Genomic DNA, 25,874 nt, shown 5'->3' on the forward strand with positions numbered 1-25,874 from the left:
AGCTAAATGTCATCTAGACAAGAGTGTCTGAGCATGGAATACCTCAGATTTTACCTCCCAGCAGCAGCAAGTGCTTAGATTTGTACGAATTAGACTCCAGCTCTCCGAAAATGTCCATTCACTTTCTATCTACAGGTTCATTTTGGTAGACCAGCTGTTTCAGTCAGGTTCTTTTGCATTTATAAATTAATCATAATGACTATGCATGTCTAAAGTGCCCAGCATTGTTGAATACCTGGCAGCACACTGGATGTTGTAAGTTGAACACCTTTCTCAGAAAAAAACTGTTCTAAAGCACAGAGATAATCTGTACTTGAGAAACAGAAGGGGGATTCCAAGTAAGTTATAGTTTTATCAAAGATTCTAGAAAGTCCTGTTTAATTTGGCCGCTCTTTCCTGGTGAAATTTTTTTGAGTTCTGAAGCAGTTTCCCTTAACAAACATGAACCATATTTCGCTGTATGGGTTTTTGCCACAAACTACACATAATGTCTAATGCTGCAGGTGCATTCTCTCTCTTCCATCTTTTGCTAGGCTCCTTAAAGTCTTTTCAAAGATCATCAAATGGTTTTGGAGAATCCTATTATAAACTTCTGATTTCCATTAATTCTTTTCTCCATTCCCATCATCACTGTATTCCCAACTTACTTGTCATAATGTTAAGTGAGTCTCTTGCAAATAACATTAGACTTGACTGAGTTTAAAAAATCCGACCTAAGAATCTATATTCCATTTCCATTAATTGTTATTGCTGATGTACTGGCTTCCATTTTCTTATTTCAAGTATTCTATTCACCTGGAAGTTTCCCCTTCTTTCCTCTTGGTACTGCATTATAAATTTCTTTATAAACATTGTCCCTTCTTTGACTGCTTTGGGAGTTATATATATCCTATTTCTAGGCTTTTTTTTTTATTAAAGATTTTATTTATTTATTTGAGAGAGAGAGAGCATGAGAGGGAAGAGGGTCAGAGGGAGAAGCAGACTCCCTGCTGAGCAAGGAGCCCGATGTGGGACTCGATCCCAGGACTCCAGGATCATGACCTGAGCCGAAGGCAGTCGCTTAACCAACTGAGCCACCCAGGCACCCAAAAGGTGAATTTTATTTTATTTTATTTTTAAAGATTTTATTTATTTATTTGAGAGAGAGAGACACAGACAGAGAGGGAACACAAGCAGGAGGAGTGGCAGAGGGAGAAGCAGGCTTCCCGCGGAGCAGGGAGCCCAACACGGGGCACGATCCCAGGACCCTGGGATCATGACCTGAGCTGAAGGCAGACGCTTAACCGACTGAGCCACCCAGGCGCCCCTATCCTATTTCTAGGCTTTCATATGTATTCCTTAAGCTTTTCATACACATAGTTAATAAACTCATGTCTAGAATTTCAGTTCCACCTTATTTTTAATTGATCCTATATGAATATCGTCAAGCAACCTTACAATCATAACTTCATCAAATGTAATGAAAAGCAGCCTCATTAATACTTCAGAGTTTTGTTCTCTTATCCTTTAAATGAAGATGGAATTTTTATAGCTTAGTGTTTAAAGTCATGCTATATTGATAATAAATGATGGTTAATTCAGTTGTAGTGATTCAGCTGATGGAAAAACAAGGCTGTAAAACTCACTGCAAGAACCACACCAAACCTTCGATGTCAGTTGTCTTGAGCACGTCTAATGAGTTTTTCTCAGCATTTCTGGCTGGATTAAATATTGTAGCAGTTTATATTTAATCTAAGGCATGAAGTCCCAAGGTACATTGCTGGTCGGGATGCCAATTAAGTCTGTCTTTTTCACTGTAGCTCTCTTCATCACAACCCAGTGATGTTCCATAGCCACCAAGCAAATTTGCTAAACTGTAAACAACTCTGAATTTTCAAATGCTCAAAGTCTCAGATTTCAAAATCATTTATAAGTGTCATTGCTGTCCTAAAATACACAGGTTAGAAATACATCTTCTTCCACTAAAATTGTAACAATGTTCATTTATTAACCACAGCTTTACATTCAGACTATTTAAAGGCAATTTAAAAATGAATTTTGGAAATCACTGGGAGGAGGAGAGAAAAATACTGTTGATGAGGAGGACACTTGCATCTCAATAGAAAAAAAAGTGACTTTTCTGGGGTTCCTGGGTGGCTCAGTTGGTTAAGCATTTGCCTTTGGCTCAGGTCATGATCCCAGGGTCCTGGGATCGAGTCCCGCATCAGGCTCCTTGCTCAGTGGGGAGCCTGCTTCTCCCTCTCCCTCTGCTGCTGCCCCTGCTTGTGCTCTCTCTCTCTGACAAATAAATAAAAAAAAATTTTAAGTAACTTTTGTAAATTCCAGATAAAAAGAAAACAGATAAACAGGTGAGCCAAGGGCCCCATCAGGCCTTCATGAAACACTATAAATTCCCGTTCACAAAATATTATTTTTTTTCTTTAAACAATATGATATCAGCTAGAATAACTGTGTTCTCTGGAAGCAATTAATCTGATTCAAAAGCACTGACTTATTGCAACAAGGTTGGAATAATACTAGTCTGACCAATTATAAAAGATGTAATTCTTAAATCTGTGCTTTTCACAGCTTTCTTCTACTTTATGTCTATATTTTTTAGACAAATTTTCCTTAAGTCAAAATGATCTTATTTCATGAAAATCTACCTTTTATGTAAATAAATATTAACAAAAAAATTCTAAGAATTACTGTAAATCGAGTATTTACATTTGTGGATATGAAATCCAGTAACTGCATTCCAAACAATACCAACAGGGATGAAAGCTATCTTTTTTTTTTTTAAGATTTTATTTATTTATTTGAGAGAGAAAAAGAGAGAGAGCATGGGGGGGGGGAGGCAGAGGGAGAGGGAGAAGCAGACTCCCCCCTGAGCAGGGAGCCCGATGTGGGGCTCGATCCCAGGACCCCGGGATCATGACCTGAGCCGAAGGCAGATGCTTAACCGACTGAGGCACCCAGGAGCCCCTTAAAGCTCTCATTCTTTATTTACTCATAAATAACCATTCTTTACCCATTTAACCTTTCATTATCCATAACAGGCGAACCTCAACAGAGAGAAACAAATGCAAAAGCTGCCCCAGCCCCAGCTCCCTTGCTTCTGGGGCGGGTAGGGCTGGACACGGCTACCGTCACCACAATGGCTGGTTTTAACAGGACATGATTTAACATATGCCATCAAACACAGCCAGCCACTATTCAGGGAGTCGGGGCGGAGGCCGTTTATTTAGCCAACATTTACTGAGAGCCGGCCACTGCTGAACCAGGTTCTGAAACACACAGATCAATAGCACAGGGCCTCGAAGAGCTCATGCTCAGATGGGAGAGAGAGATGGACACGCACGTGCACACAGATGAACATTATAGAACATTAATAGCGAGAAGTGCAAAGTATGAAGGGAGTGCAGAGAAGGGCGGCTAACAGGGAGGGGAGGTAGAGGAAGAGTGAGCTCTGAGAAGGCTTTGGGGGAGGGATGGTCCTTAAGTGATTTTAAAAGAGATGGAGAATTCCTCTCAAAATGGTTGCTTGAATTTTCCCTTCTTACAACTGCTACAGGGGGTGTAGCTATCTGGTTCCCAGAACTATGCTGACATACGCGTGAGCTAACCTATATTCACTCTCAAGCGTACAGCCTGCCAGGGGACGGCAGCATACGCGGTGGCCGCCGTGGTCTGCCGGGAGCCAGGGGAGGGCAGTGCTCGGCTGAGAACCGCCAGGCCTGTCCCCAGGTCAGAGAGAACCGCCTCTCCCAAGGTCACAAATCCTTTCGGGTTCTTCCAACATGTAATGACTGATTAACTCAAGGGTATAAAGCCCCCAGTCAGGAAAATGAAGGCCAACCCAGCCTGAGAGCTCGCTATGGGACTGGCTGAGGTGTTTGTAATGACCTCATGACAGTTCAACTCCTTCCTCTCTGCCCTCACTCCCAGCACAGGTTCTGAAAGCACTGCCATTCAACTTCCAGGCCCGCTTTCCAAGGACCCTGACCTGTGACAGCATGCAAAGCATCACAATACCCTGTGCACACGCAGTGTGTAACCTGGCACAGCCCACGACTACTATGCTTCCACGCAGTCTTCGGGGCAGGCCCAACAAACAATGCGCTTCTCCTAGTTCATCCTCTAGAAATGAAACAAGAGTCAGCAGATAACAACCTGACTGCGGATAAGGTGCTTACGTAAGAATGTGCCTCAGGACTATGAATCGGTGAGGCTGAGAACTCCCAACCTCCCTCATCTCTAGCCACTGAGAAGCCCTGATTGAGGAAAACTCCCCCAAAAGGAGGCCAGAGGAGTGTGGAAAGAAGTGCTACCATCTAGCCTTTGTGGTTTCTCAGCTTGGCATATTTTGTGCTACTGGAAAAAACCTTCGTAAGTGTTGGCTTCTGTTTTTGAAGAGGGGATCCAGGAACTGGCTGCCATACTCACTGACACTTACCAAAAGGGCATAAGGTATGGGGTTATCAGACTTTATACTTTCATTAAAGAAGCCACATTAATTCACTAAGAAATTTTAGTAGTGTAATTGTGGTATTACGCTACACTGAAGTGATGACATAAGGAAACCCTGACAGACCTCAAACTGTAAGATGGAGTATGTATTTTGTACTTTATTCTGTTAGGTTCACATATGCTGCTCCAACAAACACAAAATTCACATGATTCAGCACATCTAGGATATAACCTCTACAAACCCAAGAGCCATAACACCACAGAATTTAAAAAGATAAGCAGCAACTGGAACACACCTCAGGGGAATCTAGTCCCAAATAATATGTTTTTATCAAATGTCTTTAGTCAATGCCTCACATAGGTGTGACAGTGATCCATTCAGACCAGAGTCTGGATCATGGCTGCTCCATATTTATAAGATGTTATCAGCTTTATCATCCGTTTTTTTTTTAAATGAATTTACAGAAATGAGTGTGAAATAGAATATGACAATATTAGCAGTTTTTCTGGAAAATGGGATCTTTGTAGTTTATTTTAAACAATAAACCTATGTTGTTATCACTATTAGTAGCATTATAAAAATATTAAATTCATTGAATTTGGCTATTCTCAGTCTCAATACTATACAATAAGAACAGTTGGGCTTCCTAAATGACCTGAATCAACTAACTTTTCTTTATGCATCTCATGTTAAGAGAAAATGAACAGAAGATCACTTAATGTTGTAAACTCCCAATCATTTATCTACAAAGGTGTTTTCTTTTTTTTTTTTTAAAGATTTTACTTATTTGAAAGAGAAAGCATGAGAGAGAGAGTGGGGTGAAAGGCAGAGAGAGAAGGAGACACCCCACTGAGCAAGGAGCCCGATGTGGGATTCTTTCCCAGGACCCTGGGATCATGACCTGAGCCAAAGGTAGATGCTTAACTAACTGAGCCACCCAGGTGCCCCTCCAAAGGTGTTTTTCAAAACAAAGACACATAGCCAATATTTATATGTGTGTGTGTGTGTATAATGATGTGGACTTTCATCAAACATATTATTTTTCTTTTCTTAAAAAAGATTTGATTTATTTGACAGGGAGAGAGAAGCAGGCTCCTCGCTGAGCAGGGAGCCCAACACAGGGCTGGATCCCATGACCTGAGCCGAAGGCAGACACTTAACCAACTGAGCCACTGAGGCGCCCCAAACATATTATCATTTTCAAAGAACAGCTCATAAGCTATTTTATGTGAGAGCTACTGAGCCCCAGTCATGTGGTCTTGCGTTAATAACCAAATCTCCACAGACATGAAATTTCTTTGGTACATATACTAATTTCCACTTGGAATACAACACGAAGTGAATGAAGTTTTTTTTTTTTTTTCATAATTTGAAGCTACATGCACTTTTTCAAATTGAGGAAAGTATTCCTTTTACATATTATGACAAAAGAATTGTGTATATTAAAAAAAGTATCCTAAAAAGCAGTGAGACTTAAAATTGTCTGGAACATTAACAGAAGGAATGAAAATGGGTTTTAATAGCTTTGGGAGTTAATCATGTTCCTCTCAGAGCAGGAAACTTTATCAATTTTATTTCATGGTCTCTTTTGGATTCCTTTCATAATAGTAGTGAATCACAACATCATCTCTTTAATATTAAGTATGTTTCCAAAACTTAATCTGGGAAAACTTTTAAAGGTCAAACGAATCACCTACAATGATGGCTTCTCACTAACGGGACTCTATGGATTTGTATAACAGGAGTAGCGTAGTACACACGGACAGGTTAAGTCATAGGCTCATGTGATGTGTGTTAGCATAAACATCTCCCATCAGGTCGTCATTCAACAGAGCACGCAGCTTTCCCAATACGGTGTGGTCCTACAGCAGTGGGCGAAAACAGAAATCGACCCAAATCCTATATGATGTGTTCCTTCCTCAGTATGCCAGAAAATTTTAGGGAGGGAAAAGAAACCCGCATTCAAAGTGAAACGAGTAACATAGGTCTTCACATGACAGAGCCGTGACTGTTGCTTCTCTGGCAGAGCAGCTGGGTTGTCTAAGAATCTACGGTTTGTTTTCTTTTCTCCCTTACTGACCAAGAGGGGTCAGGCGAGAAGTGACTGAGCAGCAACCCCAACCCTACTACTACCAAAACCAACTCTCTACTGTCAGGAGCTGTTCCACGTATACAGAGCGGCACTGCTTTCTAGCTTTACTCAAATTCTGGTCTGTTGTGTGGCTTCCTGACTTTTCTTCCCCACCATGTGCTGGGATTTTCCCGCACGCTACTAATCAACATGATGGATATTATCACGCCCTGCGGTGCTGATGAGAGAGAGGACACGGGTGATGAGCCACGGACACGCACAGTCCGGTTGGGAATCCACCCCGCGACCAACAGAAAGACAACCACTCAGCCGCTCTGGGAGTTGGGGGGAAAGTACAGGCTCTCCGGCACAGCACAAGGAAATAAGAGACTCACCAATAACATGCTGGCAGCCGCCTGCTCAGGTCAGGAGGACAAAGTGTCTTTAAAATGACAGACAAACGGAACATGATGGAAGTTGTGTCATGAGCACCAAGCCCCTTGGCAATATTGTAAAGTGTTTATAAATAGAAGAGTTGACTACAACAAGAACATCTTCCAAAGGGCCAGAGCCCGCCGGTCTGTGCTCCCGAGGATCGCCTGGCCCTAGCACTGGGGTGCACCAAGCCAATGGCTTCCTGGGCCCCCGGGGAATAGATGCATGAAGTATGCTGACCAGGAAGAGGGCTGAACAATGACTGCTCCAAGCCAACGCTTTCCAGCGAGTGAGGGGCAGGTGAGGTGGAATCCCTGAGGGACACCTAGACACCTAGACCGTCTACGCTTCGTGAGGCAAAGCTGGGTGCACACCAGGCCTCGAGGGTCTTCACGTACACGAACCTCAGCACAGGGAGGGGGAGGAAACTAACGCTCACTGCGTGCCCACGGAGTCAAGCACCAGGCAGTGATTTTACATGTTAATATATACATATAATATATAAACGTCTACACAAATATACACATACTTGAACAATTAGGGATCACAAGTGGACATATAAAAATGGCTATAGAGATACATGATAAACATCAAGATTAGGATTACCTTTGTAAAAAAGAAGCCCCTTTTTCAAGACTTGGTTATGACAGAATTAGGTTCTCAATATAGAATTCAGCTAGACAGTGACAAAGAGGCTGGGCATGTTCCCCTTAGTCCTTTCTAAAGGTACTTGACACATTTTCAGAATCTTCATTCTAGAGCACCCTCTGCTGGGAAAAGTGCCTCAAAATACTTGATCTCCTTGTTTCCAACCGTCCCCCCTCCAAATGCTCTGGGAATTACTTCAAAATAAAGGGAATTTTTTTTTTTTTGATCTAGTAGATTCTTTTAAAAACAATTTCTATTCTCCCACAATCCTGCCTTCTAGGTAAAGCCTTATAGTCTGTGTTAAGTAATTGACACCACTGTCCCTCTAAGCCCAATGCTAGACAGGTCTCATGTTACCCCAGGGGCATGAGGGAGCTGCAGAGACTGAGAGAGGAGGCCCTGGCTGGCAGGTGAGGAGAGCAGCGGTGACCAGCACCCGCCCTTCCAGGATGGAACAACCCATGGAGGTCGTTTCCCTCAGAACAAGAGACACCGGGAAGGTAGCCTCCCTCCAGTCATCTTGAAAGGTCCTGGCAGAAAAAAGGATGGAAGAGGGGAGCTATGGAGGAGATCCTGCTGGGAGCAGAAGTCTTGGAAGGCAACACAAATGTGAGCCAGAGTTTATCATCCACCGCAGAGAACAGCACACAGGTTCCCAGAATGGAGGGTATCTCACTACAAAAAGATGCCACAATGCAGCCGGCACCAAGATACCGGTCATGGCTGCAAGCAGATGGTGGCAACCAGACACCGACAAAAAGCTCTGGAGGAGCAAGAACCCCGTTCCCCTCCTCCAGCTCCTCCTCCCTGCAAGGTCGCTGGAGAAACTAGTCCCCGATGAATAACCGAGGGGAGAGAACTGGAGATGCTGTCATTGCTCAGAATGGCCTCACCTGGAAAACGTCAATTCCCGTGCCCCAGTCTGATCATCCTCCAGAGTTTCCTCCTGCCCCTTCATATCCCCTCCCTCCTGTTCCCCAGCCCTGTCCCCAAGCAACCACTGATCTGTTTTGTGCCATTATAGACTAGTCTGCATTTTCCAGAGTGTTCTATAAATGGAATCAAACACTCTGTACTCCTGTGTACTCCTTTCTTCTGGCTTTCACTGAGCATAATCATTTTGAGATTCATCCCTGTTGTTGAATATATCAACAGTTTGTTCCTTTTTACTGCTGAGTAGTACTATTCTATTGTAGAGATGTACAATTCATTCATTCATGCACTTGATAATGGGTATTTGGGCTGTGCTAGTTTGAGGGTATCTTGAATAAAGTCTTTGTATGGAAAAAAATAAGTAAACCACCAACCAGGGGGTTGAGTAGTCCCTATTCCCCATGTGCTCACCAAACAGGAGCTGGGCAGAGGGAAGAAGCATGTAAATTGGAGAGACTAATATTTTGCTTTGGACTGCAATGGATCCTTCGTAACAGTTCTAATACCCCAAAACGTCCCGAAAGCTATGGGTTCTGCCAGATGGAAGTCAGTCATCCTGGGGGCAGATGGTGTCACGGGCAATGATGGAAACACTAAAGCTGCTTCCTGGTTGTACATGATGGACTGCTCGAGGCAAGAAGATCTGTCCATGCAGGAAGGCAGAGGAGGCATCTATGAAGGAACAGGAGTCATAAGGAGACAGTGTCTAGGATTCAAAGAGCAGTCCTCAATGAACCTGGACTGCAGCAGCCCAAAGGGAGGAGTATGGCAGCTTGCTGGAGAAATCCACACACATCCACAAGCTCAGCCGGCCGCCCACCCCAAAGGCCCCTCCAACCACACCCACAAAGCCCAAGCTGCTCTCACATCCAGCAGCTACCTCCTCACCCAGGAAGCCTGCGTCAGGGTCTGGTGAGATGTTGTGCTGAAGCCTCTGTCCACAGACTTTCAGAGCTGAAAAAGCCCCAGGGGAAATGAAGCGTCCAAGGCTGCACTGACAAGACCAGGATAAAATCTCCAAATTTCTGTGATAGTACACCATCACTGTAACACTAGCTTTCCATTCAGTCACTGTTCAAGTGGTAAAGGTATTAACAAAATACTGGGTCCAAAATGATGATCCCCAAAGCAACTACCTGAAAAATACCACGCATCAAGAGCATGGTCATGAAGTGACCAACCGGGCACCTGGTGGGTGTCTGTCACCCGCTGTAACAAGACCATCCAAATAGCTGGACTACAGCTTCAGGGAAGACTACACCCAGTCTGCGCTTACCAAGCCTGCTGGTTTTCGTAGACCTCCTCTGCATCATTCACTGTTAGGCTCTGATCCAATACAAAGTTCCTTAGGACCCGCCATCTACATCCCTTTAGTTTTTTAACAACTTTACTACTTCTTTGCAGTACAGATGCATCCCTTCCATTACTGCCATCCTTTCAACAGTCTTTGCTGCCGTTTCTGCAAGACTTCTTTCCTTTGGGCCAGAGAGGCTGAGTGCACATGGTTAGGAAGACACAGGCTGTGGGGTCTAACACACTCAGCAGGCAGTTCCAGCCATGGGCTTGCAAGTTAATCTCGCTGGCAGGCATTTCACTTTGTCCATGCAATGGAATGATCACCTCCTTTTTGAGGCTTTGGTCAAGATTATATGAGACAATTTACATAGAGTGAACATCTTTTTAATGAATGGTAGAAGGATCACATCAACTACTTAAATCTGCTTTTCTTTTCACTTTCCTAGTAGAATTGAATGTACATATGTTAAATACATATATATCTCCACTATATTTTTTTATTTATTTTTTTGAGAGAGAGCATGAGCAAGCGAGTAGGGGTGGAAGGGGAAATGGAGGGTGAGAATCTCAAGCAGACTCCACACCCAGTGAGGAGCCCAACACGGGGCTCGATCTCACGACCCTGAGATCATGACCTGAGCCAAAAATCAAGAATCGGATGCTTAAATGACTGAGCCACCCAGGCGCCCTTCACTGTATTTTAAAAAACTGCTCACAATAATGCTACGGAAACACACCAACATCAACAGATGAAGGAATCTGTCCATCAACAGATGAAGGAATAAAATGTGGTGTATATCCACAATGGAATATTATTCAACTATAAAAAGGAAGGAGATTCTGACACATGCTACAACACGGATGAACCTGAGGACTTTACGCTAAGTTAAACAGCCAGTCACAAAAGGACAACTACTGTATGATGACATTTATACGAGGTACCTAGAATAGTCCAACACAGAGAGACAGAAAAGAGAAGGATGGTTGCCAGGGAGTGGGGGGGAGCAGGGGAGATGGGGAGTTACTGCTTAATGGGGACAGTTTCAGTTTTGCAAGATGAAAAAAGTTTTGGAGATATATGGTGCTGATAGTTGCACAATAATGTCAGTGTTCTTAATGCCACTTAACTCTATACTTAAAAATGATTAAACCAGTATATTTTGTTATGTATATTTTACCACAATTTAAAGGTAAAGGAAAAAAAAAAACAAACCAAAAACCTAACTGCTTCAACCAAACACTAAGAGAGATCCAAGCAACCTGAGCTGCTCGCATGTTCTACTATAAAGCTTGTTTCCTTTTAGACAAATGTGCTAAATTATATAAATATTCTGGCATTTATTTTCAGTACCCATGTTACTATATCAACCAAATACATTTACCTTGATTAAAATAGGTCTGCTGTAATGAAATTATTAGCTTTGAAGTATAAAAACTTCTCTAGGAATGTCTTTTATTTTATGAAGAATCCTGGGGGAATAAAATTGATTAATTAAAATATACTATTTTAGGCTTTCCCCATCAATACCTTCCCTCCAAAAGGATAAAGAGAAACACATGATCTGACATTAAAACATTGTTTGGTAGCATATTCATCTTCCTTAATGTTTCACTCAGATGACAGTAAAAATGACAGTAAAAAAATAAAATATTATTTTATAAACCAACACTTATTATCCATAGTAACCAGAAGACTTAGGTAGGAGAAGAAGCTGAACTAAGAAGGAAACAGTAGAAACAATCTACAAATAGAGTCAGAAAAGCCATTAAAAACAAATAGGTGAGAAAATGACAACAGTAACTACACAAGGAAAGCTCATGGGCTGGGGGGGGCACTTCAGTGAGAAGGAAAAAGCATGAAAAAAAGGATACAATCTCAGGTCATAAAAGTCCTATAAATTCACCTTTAATACACCGCATTAAAGCCTAGCAAATTTTTTCTATTAAGGGCCAGAAAGTAAGTATTTTCAGCTTTGTGGGCCATGGAGCCTTTTGCAGTGACTCAACCCTGATATTGCAGTCTGAAAGCAGCCCCAGACAATACGAAACAAACAGTGTGGCTGTGTTCTGATGAAGCTTTATTTACTAAAGCTGACAGCAGGCCAGATGTGGCCTGAAGGCAGGCAGTAGTTTGCCAACCCCTGGTCTAGGGAAACCAAATAAATAACTATAAGGACAATCTGGAATAAGGTACATCAATGCACATCAACTAAAATACTATGGGTTACTATTCTATCCCCCAGTGAACCAGACCCAGGAGCCCAAGTTCAAATATCAAATGTTCCTTTTTTACCAAAGTTCTAAGTAAGTGGCTCCATGAGCTAAAGACTTTCTAGTGGATTTCTCATTCCCACTAAGAAATGGGCCACGAGCCCACCTATATCAAAACATTCAGAATGCTTTTCTTTAAAAAATATTTCTCAGTACCCAGAAATGAACTAACAAGAGTTAAATTTTTACTCCAAGTACCTCTAAGTCTTTTCACATTTGATTCTCAAGATACAGAATAAAATCTGGGCCAGTAACTGCAAAGACTTCAAATACAGTTTGGTTATGGTCAAGACTCCCGAGGAATACCTGACCTTCCATCAGATGGGAAAATGTATGAAAATGCACATTTAATGTCAAAACAAGTGAACAATATGCACAAAGAGGAAAGCTGTGTTAAAAAAAGGAAAGCATATACTCTCTCTCCCCTCACATTCTTACACAAGGAAAATTTTTTGGAAGGATACTTTCCTCACCTCTGAGACGTAAGATTCTGAATTTCAAAATGTTCACATTTTGCTTTATGTGATACTGTGCTTTCACTTTTTTTTTTTTTTTTACCATAAGCATGTATTATTTTGTATTAAGGGTTTTATGTTGAAATTGCAGTTAAAAGTTTATCATCACCTTCACTATTAAGAGTCAATTTGAATACCAATATTTTTAACAAAAGAATATTCACTCACAGGACTTTGCACATCCATAAAGATCACACAACGAGAATATCCACATGCACAATCCATGTGACATCGTGTTTGTGGGACAATCTCACAGAAGTACCATACCTCAGCTCCACCCATCCACTTAGGCTCATCAGGAAACTCAGCACACAAAATATCTTCTGACTGATCAGTTCCCAACACATGGTAACAGAGCTTTTGATGGAGATTGGTGGATGTCTCTGTACCTGAAGGAGTTAAAAATGTATACTGAAGTGCAGTTGGCAATTTTAAGAAAATCTATTCCACCCATATTGCACAATGCTAGGAGCGTTTAAAAAGTTAATTACCTGGTTGTAGGATACAAAGTTAATATGCAAAAGTTAACTGCTTTCCTGTATACCAGCAATGAATAAGTGGCGTTTGAAATTAAAAATATAGTATCATTAAGGATGTAATATATAACATGGTGACCATAGTTAGTAATAGTTAATGATACTGTACTGCATATTTAAAAGTTGCTAAGAGAGAAGATGCTAAAAGTTCTCATCACAGAAAACAAATCTATAACTATGTCCGGTGATGTGATGGAGACTTGTGCGGTGATTGTTTCATAATATATACAAATATTGAATCATTAGGTTGTACACCGAATTTAATGTTCTATGTTGATTATAGCTCAATAAAAAAATTTTTTTAAAAAACCACAATACCATTTACATTAGTACCCCCAAAATTAAATGCTTAGGTACATTTCTAATAAAATATGTATAAGACTTATATGAGAAAAACTACAAAACTGATGAAAGAAATCAAAAAAGAATTAAATAAATGGAGATGCTCCATGTTTACGGACAGGAATACTCAATATTGTCATGTCAATTCTTCCCCACTTATCTATAGATGCAGTTTAATTCCAATAAAAATCCCAGCAAGTTATTTTGTGGATATCGATGAGTTGATCCTAAAGTTTATATGGAAAGAGAAAAAAACCCAAAATGGCCAACACAATATTGAAGGAAAAGAACAAAGTTGGAGGACTGACATTACCTGACTTCAAGATCTACTGTAAGTAATCAAAACAGTGTGGTATTGGTAAAAGAACAGAGGTAAATCAATGGAGCAGAGTAGAGAGCCCAGAAAGGACCTCCGTAAATACAGTCAACTGGTCTTTGACAAAGGAGTGAAGGCAATCCAGAGGAGCAAAGACGGCCTTTTCAGCAAACGGTGCTGGAACAACTAGACAGCCACATGCAGAAAAATGAATCTAGACATAGACTGTACCCTTCAAAAAAAATTAACTCAAAATGGACCATAAACCTAAATGTAAATGCAAAACTGTAAAATTCCTAAAAGATAACATGAGAAAATCAGGATGACCTTGGGTTTGGCAATGACTTTTTAGATACAATGTCAAAGGTATGATCCATGAAAGAAAGAACTAATAAGCTGTACTTCATTAAAATAAACAAATTCTGCTCTGTGAAAGACACTGTCAAGAGAATAGGACAATTCACAGACTGGGAGAGAATATCTGCAGAAGACATATCTGATAAAGGACTGTTACCCAAAATTTACAAAGAACTCTTGAAACTCAAAAAAAAAAAAAAAAGAAAGAAAGAAAGAAAACAAACAACCCTATTAAAAAATGGGCCAAAGACCTTAACGGAAACCTCACTAAAGCAGGGGCGCCTGGGCAGCCAGTCGGTTAAGCGTCCGACTCTTGATTCCGGCTCAGGTCATGATCCCAGGGTGGTGAGATCAAGCCCTGCGGCGGGCTTTGCACGGCTGACTGTGGAGACTGCTTGGGGTTCTCTCTCTCCCTCTGCCCCTCCCCTGTGCGTTTTGCGCTTTCTCTCTCTAAAAAGAAAAAAAAATGATACGCAGATGGCAAAGAAGCATATGAAAAGATGGTCCACATCATATGTCACCAAGGAAATGCAAATTAAAACAATAATATACCAGTGTACTCCTATTAGAATGGACAAAATCCAGCTTTGCGCAGTGGCAGTATCGTAGCCAATGAGGTTTATCCGAGGCGCGATTATTGCTAATAGAATGGACAAAATCCAGAACAATAGCAACACCAAATGCTGATGAGGATGTGGAGCAACAGGACCTCCTATTCATTGCTGGTGGGAATGCAAACTAGTACAGTCACTTTGGAAGACAGTTTTGCAGTTTTTTACAAAACTAAACATATTCTTACAATATAATACAATCCAGCAATCACTCTCCTTGGTATTTACCCCAAGTATTTGAAAATTTATGTCCACACAAACCCTGGCACACAGATATTTATAGTGGCTTTATTCATAACTGCCAAATCTTGGATGCTACCAAGATATCCTTCAATAGCTGAATGGATTTAAAAATAGGTGAAAGGATAAAGAAACCGTGCTATATCTCGACCAAGGGATCCTATCCAATGCTAATAAGAAATGGATTATCAAGCCATGAAAAGACAGGCATATCACCAAGTGAAAGAAGCCAATCTAAGAAGGCTACATAGTGTATGATTCCAACTATGACATTTGGGGAAAGGCAAAGCTATGGAGACTGGAGGGAGATCAGGGGTTGTCAGAGGCTGGTGGACAGGGAGGAGGAACGGGTGAGGACTCTGAGGGTGGTCAAACTCCGTATGACGCTACAATGGTGGATACACAGCATTCCACGTTTGCCTAAACTCGTGGACTATACAACACTAAGAGCGAGCTCGAACGTGAGCTCTGCACTTTGGGTGATCATGATGTATCAATGGAGGTTCGTCGATTGTACCTACTCCAGTGAGGGATGTTGATAATAGGGGAGGCTCTGCATGTGTGGGGGTAGGGGCTGTACGGGAAATCTCTGTACTTTCTATTCAATTTTGCTGTGAACCTAAAAATGCTCTAAAAGATAAACTCTCTCCTCCCCTTTTTTTTTAATGTTAAGTATTGGTTGGGTATCACCCTGGAAGTAATTGATTTTGGAAGATGTTATGAGATTGAACTATTCTTTTTTTTTTTATTATAAAAAGGTACTAAGCTTTCAGAATGATGAGAAAGAAGTAAGATAACACCACAATATAAAAGAAAGCTTTACAGCACTTGGTGATTTTCAATGGGTTTTCCGGGAAGCACATGGTCAGAATTGCTTGGCCTCATTGGTAAGTCCTTCCATCACACAACCTGAGAGGCTGCTGAGGTCTTCTCGACAAGAGGGCAGCAAATTACAGCTGGGAACAGATGGTATCTTTCTGAAATCAATCATAGTAACTAATCTTTACTGTCTTTGCCACTGAAAGCGGAGCTTAAATAATAATTTTCATGTTTTTTACAAAATAATAATATTGTTCTCTAACAAGAAATGGCCAGGGAAATACTTTTTTGGTCTCCCAGAACTTGAAGTAGCCATTTTCTAACTCAGCACCACTCTTAACACAGGCAGCTAATTCAGTGTACAGAGCCCAGAGGTTTTTCTTTAGCCAACATCCTAGAAAAGAAAGTCTACTCTTAAGTCAGCTCTTCTTGTAGTTCACTGGTGAATTAAAAAAAAAGTATTGCACTAGTCTAATCAAAAGGCAGCAAAAGCTGAACAGCCAAAAGAGATGAAAAGAATCATAGTCTTATTCCCAATTCAACTGGGGGAAATCAGAAAAGAAAGCTAGCACATCTAAAGACAAGGAAGATACAGCAGGTCATGATAAGGGGTTAACATATGTAGCAGAAAGCACTGGATCAGCTGTGCTTCTTACCAGCTCCAGGCCTCCAACAAGTAACTGAGCCTCTGTACCTCAGCTCCAAACCTCCAACAAAGGGATGGTAAAAGCCATCCGTAAAGACCAATCAAGGCAACAGGAAAATGCTACAGGCCATTGTGGAAAGAAGACGATGACTGTTGACAGCTTGCAACAGCAAGGTACAAGGCACGTGGGCCTTTCTCTCTGGAAAGATGAGGAGTGAAGGGGGAAAGAGACTGCTTGAACACAATAGGACCTTTGTATAACCGAAAAGAAGAACAAAGGTGTGTCCTAGAAATTCACAACGGGAAAAGTGTCAAGATAAACCAACCAAGTACCCTGTAACTTCTAATCAGAGGAAGAGATGCCATCACCACAGTAGGAAAATTTTATAATCGCTCAACATCATTAAATAAATCGGTTTCATGGGAAAAAAAAAATCCATCTTCTCCACGACCCCTTGGCAGATATAACATATTTGTAAAGGACTGATTGCAATAATGGCCCAGTTTTTCCTGGTTCCTTCTATCTATCTGCTTCTCCACCCCTCGAACAGGGGCTGGCCCCATGACTTGCTTCGGCCAACAACAGAATGCAGCACCACGACGCAGTGCCGGCAGCGAGCACAGGTATCAAAAGGCTTGTGCCTTTCGACTCTCCCTCTTGGAATCCTGCTGAGCTGCCACACAAACCAAGTGGGCTAGCCTGCTGGAGGATGAGAAATCACAACGATCAGAGTCAAAGCCCCTGACATGGGAGAGAGCCAAGCCAAGATCGGCCAAATGACCCACAGCAGAACACAGACACATGACAGAACTCAGCTAATCTAGAAGAACTGCCTGGCCAACCCACAGACTCCAGCAAAAGAAATATGGTTATGATTCTGAGACACTAAGTTTTGGGGCGATCTGTCATACAGCAATGCTAACGGATACAGCGCCCTTTGAGGAAACCTGGTTCTACACCAAATAACTTCTACATAGGGTTTAGCTTTTCAAGTCATGTGAAGTCACACTTCTAGTCCATGAAAAAGGCGCTTCACCTGCCATCTTCACTTACCGTCACTTTTTCCATCTTGTTGGGGATAGGAGTTATAGAACATCCCTTTTCCATCATGGGTCCATGCCATACAGCTGAACTTGACTCTCTCGAGCACATCTGGAAGCTCTCTGGCACCATCAACCTTCATGAACTTGATCGTCACCCAGTCTGAGCCACTGGCACTCAGACCATAGGCGAAATACTCCCCGTCTTCACTGAAGGCATAGCCTGTGGGACACAGGAGAAATTCTCACACAGTGCACACGGGGAGACGACCCCTAGCCTTGCCCGCTGCCCTCCGTGCTGCCTGACACGCTCTCTGCCACACGTGCAATGGCAGGAGCAGGGAGCCTGTCGTGAGGACCTCTGGGGGCTGAGCCCAGGCCTCACGGGAGTTCACCTCATGAGCCTGGACAGGCATCCTCACCTCTCCAGGTCTTAGGTTCTTCATCTGTAAAAAACGTACTGGATTATATGCCACTAAGATGCTTCCACTGTTTATATTGCTATAATTCAATGAGCAGTTCAGTTAAAAGCAGAGCTCATCTGAGACTTTCAGCATATTTTATTTATACTCTAAAGAGGAGGGGAAAAAGAATAAGGAAACTGCTTTTCGAGTAATGACTGGATTATGAACACATACCATGTAACAGAACTAAATGGAAGCCATTAAGTGATTTTTGGGATGGATTCCAAACTATTTGGAATCACTCTTTACAACCTCATTTTCTGAGCATTGCTGGCACTCAAGAATTAACGTCGTCCACACCATCTGACCAGCACAAGCCCAGGTAAGCCCAAGGGCTGCAATGAAGGCTCACACAGAGCATATTCCAAAAGCAACCACGAAAAAGAAAGAAAAGCAACACCGTTCATAGACGTGAACTGTTATGCGTGTCTAATTCTTTAAGTCCATGACAAAATGTTCTAATCACTAGGGAATGTGTGTTGAGAAATTTTCTGTTTATATTGGCTCTTATAAATATAAAGTATATATAGATAGCATCTGGTACCAGACACGGACACTAGAGATTTCCTCTTATAATGTCTGTTAAACTTCACCAGGGGTTGAAAATTATACTCAGAAACCCAACTATTTTCAGAGGTTTCCTATTGTTTTACATGGAAATTGTTAGTGGTAATTAAGTTTAAAATTTCACAAGAACTACTTATTAATCCTTTATAATTGCTATGAAATATTGAGGCTCATCTGTATATAAAGACAGAGAAGAGTCTAGAAGGCAATGTGGAGAAAATACTTCTGATTCTACATAAAGTATATATAATTAGAAAATTTTCAGGAAAAATTTAAATAAAAATGTTGATTTGAAATGTATTAAAAAAAATCATATACTACCAAAAGAATCTGTATATTTACCCATACTATAACTTCCCTATATCATTTTCAGAAAACTCAAAGACAGGCCAGGTCCCATGTCTGATTTTCCTTTTCAGCTATTAGGACCCGTATGTGGCAGGCATTCTGTTAAAAAGTTACTGAAATGAACTTTCAGAGACCCTCTTATAATGAAGTTCTTCTGGATGAGTTACAAAAACTTTAATTTTAACAAAGGTTTATTGTTAAACGATATCCACACAGGGCATATTACTGCACAGAACTGGTGTTATTACATTCATTTACAACCACAAACTCAAATTTGTGGAAGAATATCCCTGGTTAGCTGGCTGACATCTTATTTTCAATACTGATTACTTTCAACATGAATCAGATAAAGGATCACTATTTACATACACAGCCCACTTGGGAAGAAGAGGGGAAGAACCACTAAATGACTGAGTGGCTTTATAAATGAGTCTTCACACAGGGCTGTGGGAATAGGGTCCTTGCATTCCCACCTAATCAATTACAGGACTAGAGTGTTCCAATCACTCAACTCCACAGGGCTGAGCCTTCGCCTGTGCTTTCTCTACAAAACAGAGGATGCTCTGGGGGAAATGCTGAGCCAACTTCACTAAAATCTAAGATCCTAACAAGAGACGATTCTCACAGTATACAATTATTAAACCACAGAACCAGCAAATAGCCAAATCCTTCCTTAGAACTAGCTCTAATGGCACAAACCTAGGGTAATCTTCATGGCCTGTGGAGGAGGTTATCTCAGGTTGGAGCTATTTAAGAGATACAGGGCAACTACAGGCCAAACTTACTGATTCGGGTTTTAAATTTGCCGGCTTCAGGGAACAGGGTATCAAGTTGTCTAATTTCTACAAGACTGTGGTTTCCTACTTTCAATTCTAAAATACAACTAAATTTTTAAAACTCTGATCACTTCCTCCTCACCAAGAAAAAAGATCTTGTAAATGGTCTTTCCTGTTGTACATTCATAGCTGGAACATTCTTCAGAGAGCTTAAATTCCTTATAGAAGATTTTTTTTCCTAAACACAGAGAGGGCCCAGGGATGTGAGAAGCAATGATGATGATACTTAAATATCTCAGAAGCCCCAGAAGCTAATTTGGGCCCAGTGTGAATTATTCTCCAGTTCTGCTTCATGCTATCAGAACATGTGACCACTCATGTTTGCCCTACTGAAGATACTGCGCAAAATGAGCTCTCCTGGACAGAGCATATGCGTCTGTTCTACAATACGGCCCATCCTATCCGGTATTTCAGAGGTGAAGGGACTGCACCCACGTCAGAGCCGGAAGTGAGGGCCCCGGGACTCCTGTGGGCTCAGTCGGGGAGCACTCACCTCGGAGCGCCACCGTGCCATCATCAGACAGTACGTTGGGGTCGAGGAACACTCTGGCTTCACCTTCTAAGGAATCCTGTACATATAATACTCGTTGGTTCTGCAAACCTGTATTGTAAAAATAGAAATACCTGGGGGACAGAGATGGTCTTTATTTAGCCATGGAGTTTTCCATTTGTGGGGTACAATCAAAGCAAAAAGAAAAAGAAAAACAACAGATAAATGTCCATTTGCAAACAGGCCATGCCAGCGACACGGGGACTAGAATGGAAGGTTCCAGCCGCTCCCTATAGCGAGAGCTTGATATCTGAATGGTTTTAAGTATTGGAATAATTTACCATAATCCTGCGTGTTAGCTAAATAGGGACAAAAAAAGACTGCTTCATTTGTTAGAACTAAAATGGATAATCAAATAAAGCAGTAACTTTTTCTTTTCAATGGAGAAGAAAGCAGATCTTCTAAAATGAAATGCTGGATCCTTCCCTGGACAGGCCGCTAGGCCAGAGTCAGCAAACCTGTTCTGTACTGGGCAAGACTGCAAATGTTTTAGGCTTTGTGGGCCACAGAGTCTCTGTTGCTATTACTCAATTCTATGGTTGTACAAAAGCAGCTACGGCTGATACATAAATGAATGGGCAGGTCTGTGTGCCATTTCAACTTTATTTACAAAAACAAGCGGCAGGAAGGGTTAGGCATGTAGATTGTACTTTGCTGATCTGTGTGTGTGTGTGTGTGTGTGTGTGTGTGAGAGAGAGAGAGAGAGAGAGAGAGAGAGAGAAGAAGGGGAGGGTCTAAGAAATTCTCAAGTAAATTTGTGATGGTGGTTCCACAGAGATTTAAAAAAAGAATAAGAGAATAAGTTTACCTCGGTGTGAAAGGGAGAGGAACAAGAGACGTGAATTAAGAGGTGCTACCTCCTGGCCCACTTCCATTCTTGGATGAAAGAAATCCATATAATAAAAGCTTTTCTAGTAGGGCAAGCCAAAGAAAATTTTAAAGGCAAACAAATCTCCACTGCTGTCTACAAATCATCCTAGCCCAATTATTAGCCATAAGACAACAATAATATCCTATAATCTAGATTTGCTTTCCTAGGAAATATCTCTACTAAATTTCTTAATCATGATTTAAGAATATGGACAATAGACCAAAAAACATTATTCCCATACTCAAGCACAGAAATGAATTGATTTCATAATGGATTAATTTTATAAAATAAGTTATTTAGAATTTATATTTTAAGATTTAAGAAAGCACTCGATTAGAAAAGTAAAAAGAAAATTAAATAAAAGCAATCTCACATACCGTTTTCCTTTCTTGAAGTGGCAACTATACTTGGGATAGTCATACAGTTCAGTCATTCTCTCTTTGTATAAACCTCTGATAGGACACTGCTCAAGGAATGGCACAGTAATCTTGTTCTGGGCCTCGACGAAAGCCTATAGGGAAAATTTAAATGGACAAAGCAAGTCAGATATAAAATTTTCCATGTGGAGTGTTATCCACTGATATGTATCCATGAAAGCATGTTTCTCCCTCAATAAACACTAACTAGTCCTTACATGGCACTATGTCCTATTAACTCATCTAGACCTCACAATAATCTTATGGAGAAGGTTCTTTGATTTGCCCAGTGTTACAGATGGGAAAACTGAGTCTCAGAGTAGACGAAAAGTTGCCCAACATCATACAGCTAGGAAGTTGCAGAGTTGGCTCTTGAATCTATCCTCTTAACAGACACACTCTACTGTGCTAAGATCTCGCAGTCAGTGAACTACCTTCACATTGGGCCAAGGTTTCACTCTTCCTAGTCAGCAGCCTGTGATCCCCAATCCGTCAGAGTTAAAGAAATAAATACCTAGGTGCTATTTTACCAATTTTGTTTTTGACATACCATCTTTCTAAGACCCACTACCTTGTCAACTTTAGAGAACTTGCTAAAATTCTAAACTAAAGAATATTTTTTTAAAAATCGGGGAATGGTGGGGGGCAGGGGTGGGCAGTGCCTGGGTGGCACAGTCGGTTAAACGTCTGCCTTCGGCTGGGGTCATGATCCCAGAGTCTTGGGATCAAGTCCTGTGTCGGGCTGCCTGCTCAGCAGGAAGCCTGCTTATCCCTCTCCCTCCGTCTGCCGCTCCCCCTGCTTGTGCTCTTTCTGTCAAATAAATAAATAAAATCTTTTTAAAAAATTGGAGAATGGGTGCCATTAAATGAGAATATCTACAACAAAGGCTTGGAAGAAGGGCAAGAGATGGTCTGCAGGAAGTCAGGGGACCCTGGCAGCAAAGGCAGGGTAAGGGGCAGGTTTTACAAAAGATCAACTGTAACCAAGCATGCCCTATTTGTAACTAAGCAGTCAGAAAGTTCTTAGTACGATAAAAGCTTGGACTCAGAATAATTCATGTCTGGCTATTAGTAAGAAAAGAAACAAGAATAGATATATCAGCTCTAAATTCCAATTGAAGGTTTAACCCTATGTCTACAAACAAGTAAACAAGTTAAGTCCTCAGAAGAAAACTTCAAGAAATTAAGAACATAATATATTTTGAGTGGCAGACACAAATGCATTATTATCAGACTCTACTTTTGGATGGATCATCAAGGGCCCATCCTAACTCAAAACAGTCTTCAAATGGGATCTTCTACACAAACCACCAACTCTGCTCTGGAGAACCATGATTCTGTGCTGAGAGAAAGCTGTTCTAAAATGCATTAATATTTAAAATGTGCGTGAAAACAAGAGAGAAAGAGTGGAAAGTATGACTAAAATGATGAACAACCTTTTTGGCAAGAGGATCAATTCAAGAAAAATAAAACTGTTACAGGTCACATTTCTTATTTCACCCAAACAGAAAATAAAATGTATTGAGTCACAAAGAAATAAACTTCCAACTGCCTATCGCTAGGGATTGGCAAACTTCATCCAGGCCTGCTCTCCTATGACACATGAGCTAATAGTAGTTTTTATATTTTGAGAGTCAGAAAACAAAAACAAAAACCTAACAGAGACCTACATGGCTCACAACATCTAAAATATTTAATATGTGGTCCTTTATAGAAAAAGTTTGCTGTCTCCCTCTCCCAATACCCCTGCTTATGTTCCCTCTCTCGCTGTGTCTGTCAAATAAATAAAATCTTAAAAAAAAAAGGGGGGGTGCCTGGGTGGCTCAGTCATTAAGCGTCTGCCTTTGGCTCAGGTCATGATCCCAGGGTCCTGGGATCAGGTCCCACATCGGGCTCCCTGCTCAGCGGGAAGCCTGCTTCTCCCTCTCCCGCTCCCCCTGCTTGTGTTCCCTCTCACTGTGTCTCTCTGTCAAATAAATAAAATCTTTAAAAAAAAAAAAGAAAGAAAAAGTTTGCTGATTCCACTGTGCCTCATTAAAAAGAGCGTCATTGAGGAAATGGGCTTTTGTTTTGGTTACAGTATCAGTGTCTAGCTGTGAAGCCACACTCAAGGATAGCCTTGTGGAGATCCCCAAGCATGTGCAAGAGCATTACCTGTCTTCATGATGGAAGGAAATGCCATGTCTACTTCCCAGACCCGGAAACGGAGGCCTGCAGTACTGAAGTCAGCTGGTCAGGGTCACACAGTGACTTAGCCATAGCACTGAAGTGGGATTACGGTTGACCCTTGAACAACACGGTTTGAACCATGCAGGTCCACTTGTATGTGCTTTTTTTTTTTTTTACAGTCCTGTAAATGTATTTTCTCTTCCTCATGATTTTCTTAATAACTTTTTTCTTTTCTCTAGCTCACTTGACTATAAGAATACGGTCTATAATACATATAATATACAAATACATGTTAATCAACCGTTTACACTATCAGTAAGGCATCCAACCAACAGTGGGCTATCAGTAGTTAAGTTTGGGAGAGTCAAACATTGCAAGGGAATTTTCGACCTCGTGGGGGTGGGCCCCTCCATCTCCTACATTGTTCTAGGGTCAAGGGTACTCTATTCCAGTCATGGTAGCAGTGACAGAGGCAGACTCTAGGCCTGATTCTGGATGTGAGTGAAGCAAAAGCAGACAATCGGGAAGAAGGGCAGCTAGGCCTCCCATGATTTACCCCCACCTGGGCCAGGCAGGGCTGGACAGGCACATCAGGGTACCGGAGCTTCAGCAAGGTCTTACTGAGAATCCCTGTGCCTCCGCACGGATCCTGGCATTGTGGATAGAGGCGTGACAAGTCTAGGACCAGCTCCCTACCACTGTGGAGCAAACATTCTACCGGGGGACACAAAACATAAGCCAGAGGGTTACAGAGAACAGTTCGTCCCAAGGACACATAGGCAGCGTAATCATGCGCATCTGCAACCTGAGCTGGCCCTGAAATGCCTGCTGCCCGGCCGGGATGAGGTGAGTACAGAGGCTTTGAGGGAGCGCTATAAGCAACTGGACATCACTGTGACGGGCTTGTTACATTTTACAAAAATATCAATCCATATCGGTGTGGAAATTTAAAAGCCAGTCATTCAACACACACCCTGGGAAGCACTAGGAAGAAGGACAGTTATGTCAGGGAGGGTGGCCAGGAAGGCCCATCTGAGGAGGTTCTGAATGAAGGTCTGCTAGGGGAGAGGGAGCAGCTATGCAGACAGGAGAAGCATTCCAGACTGAGGAAGAGCAAGTGCAGGGCCCGGGGGGTGGGAGCTTGACAGGCGTTAAGAAGAGGATGGGGGGTGGGGGTAGTGAGGCTGGGAATGAGTGACAGGGAGCCCAGACCTGGGCAGGAGCTGATTATGTAGCACCTGGTGAGCAGTTAGGAAGTTTGAATCTTCATTCTAGGTGAAAACAAGCTATGAGTGGGAAAGGAGATAGTTCGATATCTGGTTTATCTTTTTTAAAAAACTAGCCTTGCTTTGGATGAAGTGTAGACCAGGGGAGCAAAAGTGGAGGTTAGGAAGGTGGGCCAGTGGTCCGCTGAGAGCCGAGGCCAAGTGAAACGGCTGGTCTCTAAAAGGAGCAGGAACGACCACTGTAACGGGATGGGGACAGAGAAAAATGGGCACAGTGCACGTTAGTGCGTAGATTTGATGGCTATTTCCCAGAAGGGCCTCATCAGAACATCCTAGCTACTTAGGGCTCCCACTCTGGGATTCCAGCATGCTGAGGGTCTCGGCTGGAGGGGCCTCTGAGGAGGGCACCCTGCAGGCTTGGTTTCCCTTGTCCTTCTGGTTGATGTCTGTCTGAGGCTGATCTAGGCCTTATCCTGGTCTAGTAGGACCACAGAGGGTCCAAGGGACAGTGGTGGCCCAGTTAGTTTTCTGCGGAAAGGTGGAAGTATATTCTTGAACTGCTTTCCCATCTCACATGGCTTCTGTTAGATGTCTCGTGAGAGTCAGAGCGGCGCCAGCAGAATCCAGCTCACACTGAAGCAGACACTTCGGCTTTTCTCATTTCAAATGTTCATAAAACTCTGATGCCAGGCTTAATAATGCCACTAAATAATGAAACAATTCAAGGATTATTGTGACCAATTTTGTCACCCCCAACCCACAGATGTTAGGTAATTAATCACTCTAAATTGAGCAGTATTTAAAGACTATACCCTTCCAAGTCAAATACCTACATGTAAAACCAAACAGTGTTCAAATTCCTCAAAGTCTCAAGTTCTTTCTTCATGCACATCATTATAC

The 25,874-nt window shown here is 41.9% G+C and overlaps 1 protein-coding gene and 1 pseudogene across 2 annotated transcripts in view; one reads left to right on the forward strand and one right to left on the reverse strand.

Moving 5' to 3' along the window:
* PREP (prolyl endopeptidase) overlaps positions 1-25,874 on the reverse strand; it is a 114,380-nt gene that overhangs the window by 69,185 nt on the left and 19,321 nt on the right. For both annotated transcript variants that reach the window (XM_025863208.2, XM_025863216.2), the window contains 4 exons: positions 21,541-21,674; positions 20,236-20,366; positions 17,541-17,750; positions 12,887-13,008 (listed from right to left, as the gene is read on the reverse strand). In XM_025863208.2, coding sequence (XP_025718993.1) covers positions 12,887-13,008; positions 17,541-17,750; positions 20,236-20,366; positions 21,541-21,674 — 597 coding nt within the window. The remainder of the gene's footprint in view (positions 1-12,886; positions 13,009-17,540; positions 17,751-20,235; positions 20,367-21,540; positions 21,675-25,874) is intronic.
* LOC112819489 (U4 spliceosomal RNA) lies at positions 14,754-14,820 on the forward strand (annotated as a pseudogene).

This window comes from Callorhinus ursinus, unplaced genomic scaffold, assembly GCF_003265705.2.
Source record: "Callorhinus ursinus isolate GAN/ISIS: 27379988/994484 unplaced genomic scaffold, GSC_fseal_2.0 scaffold6, whole genome shotgun sequence".
Taxonomy (NCBI): Eukaryota; Metazoa; Chordata; class Mammalia; order Carnivora; family Otariidae; genus Callorhinus; species Callorhinus ursinus.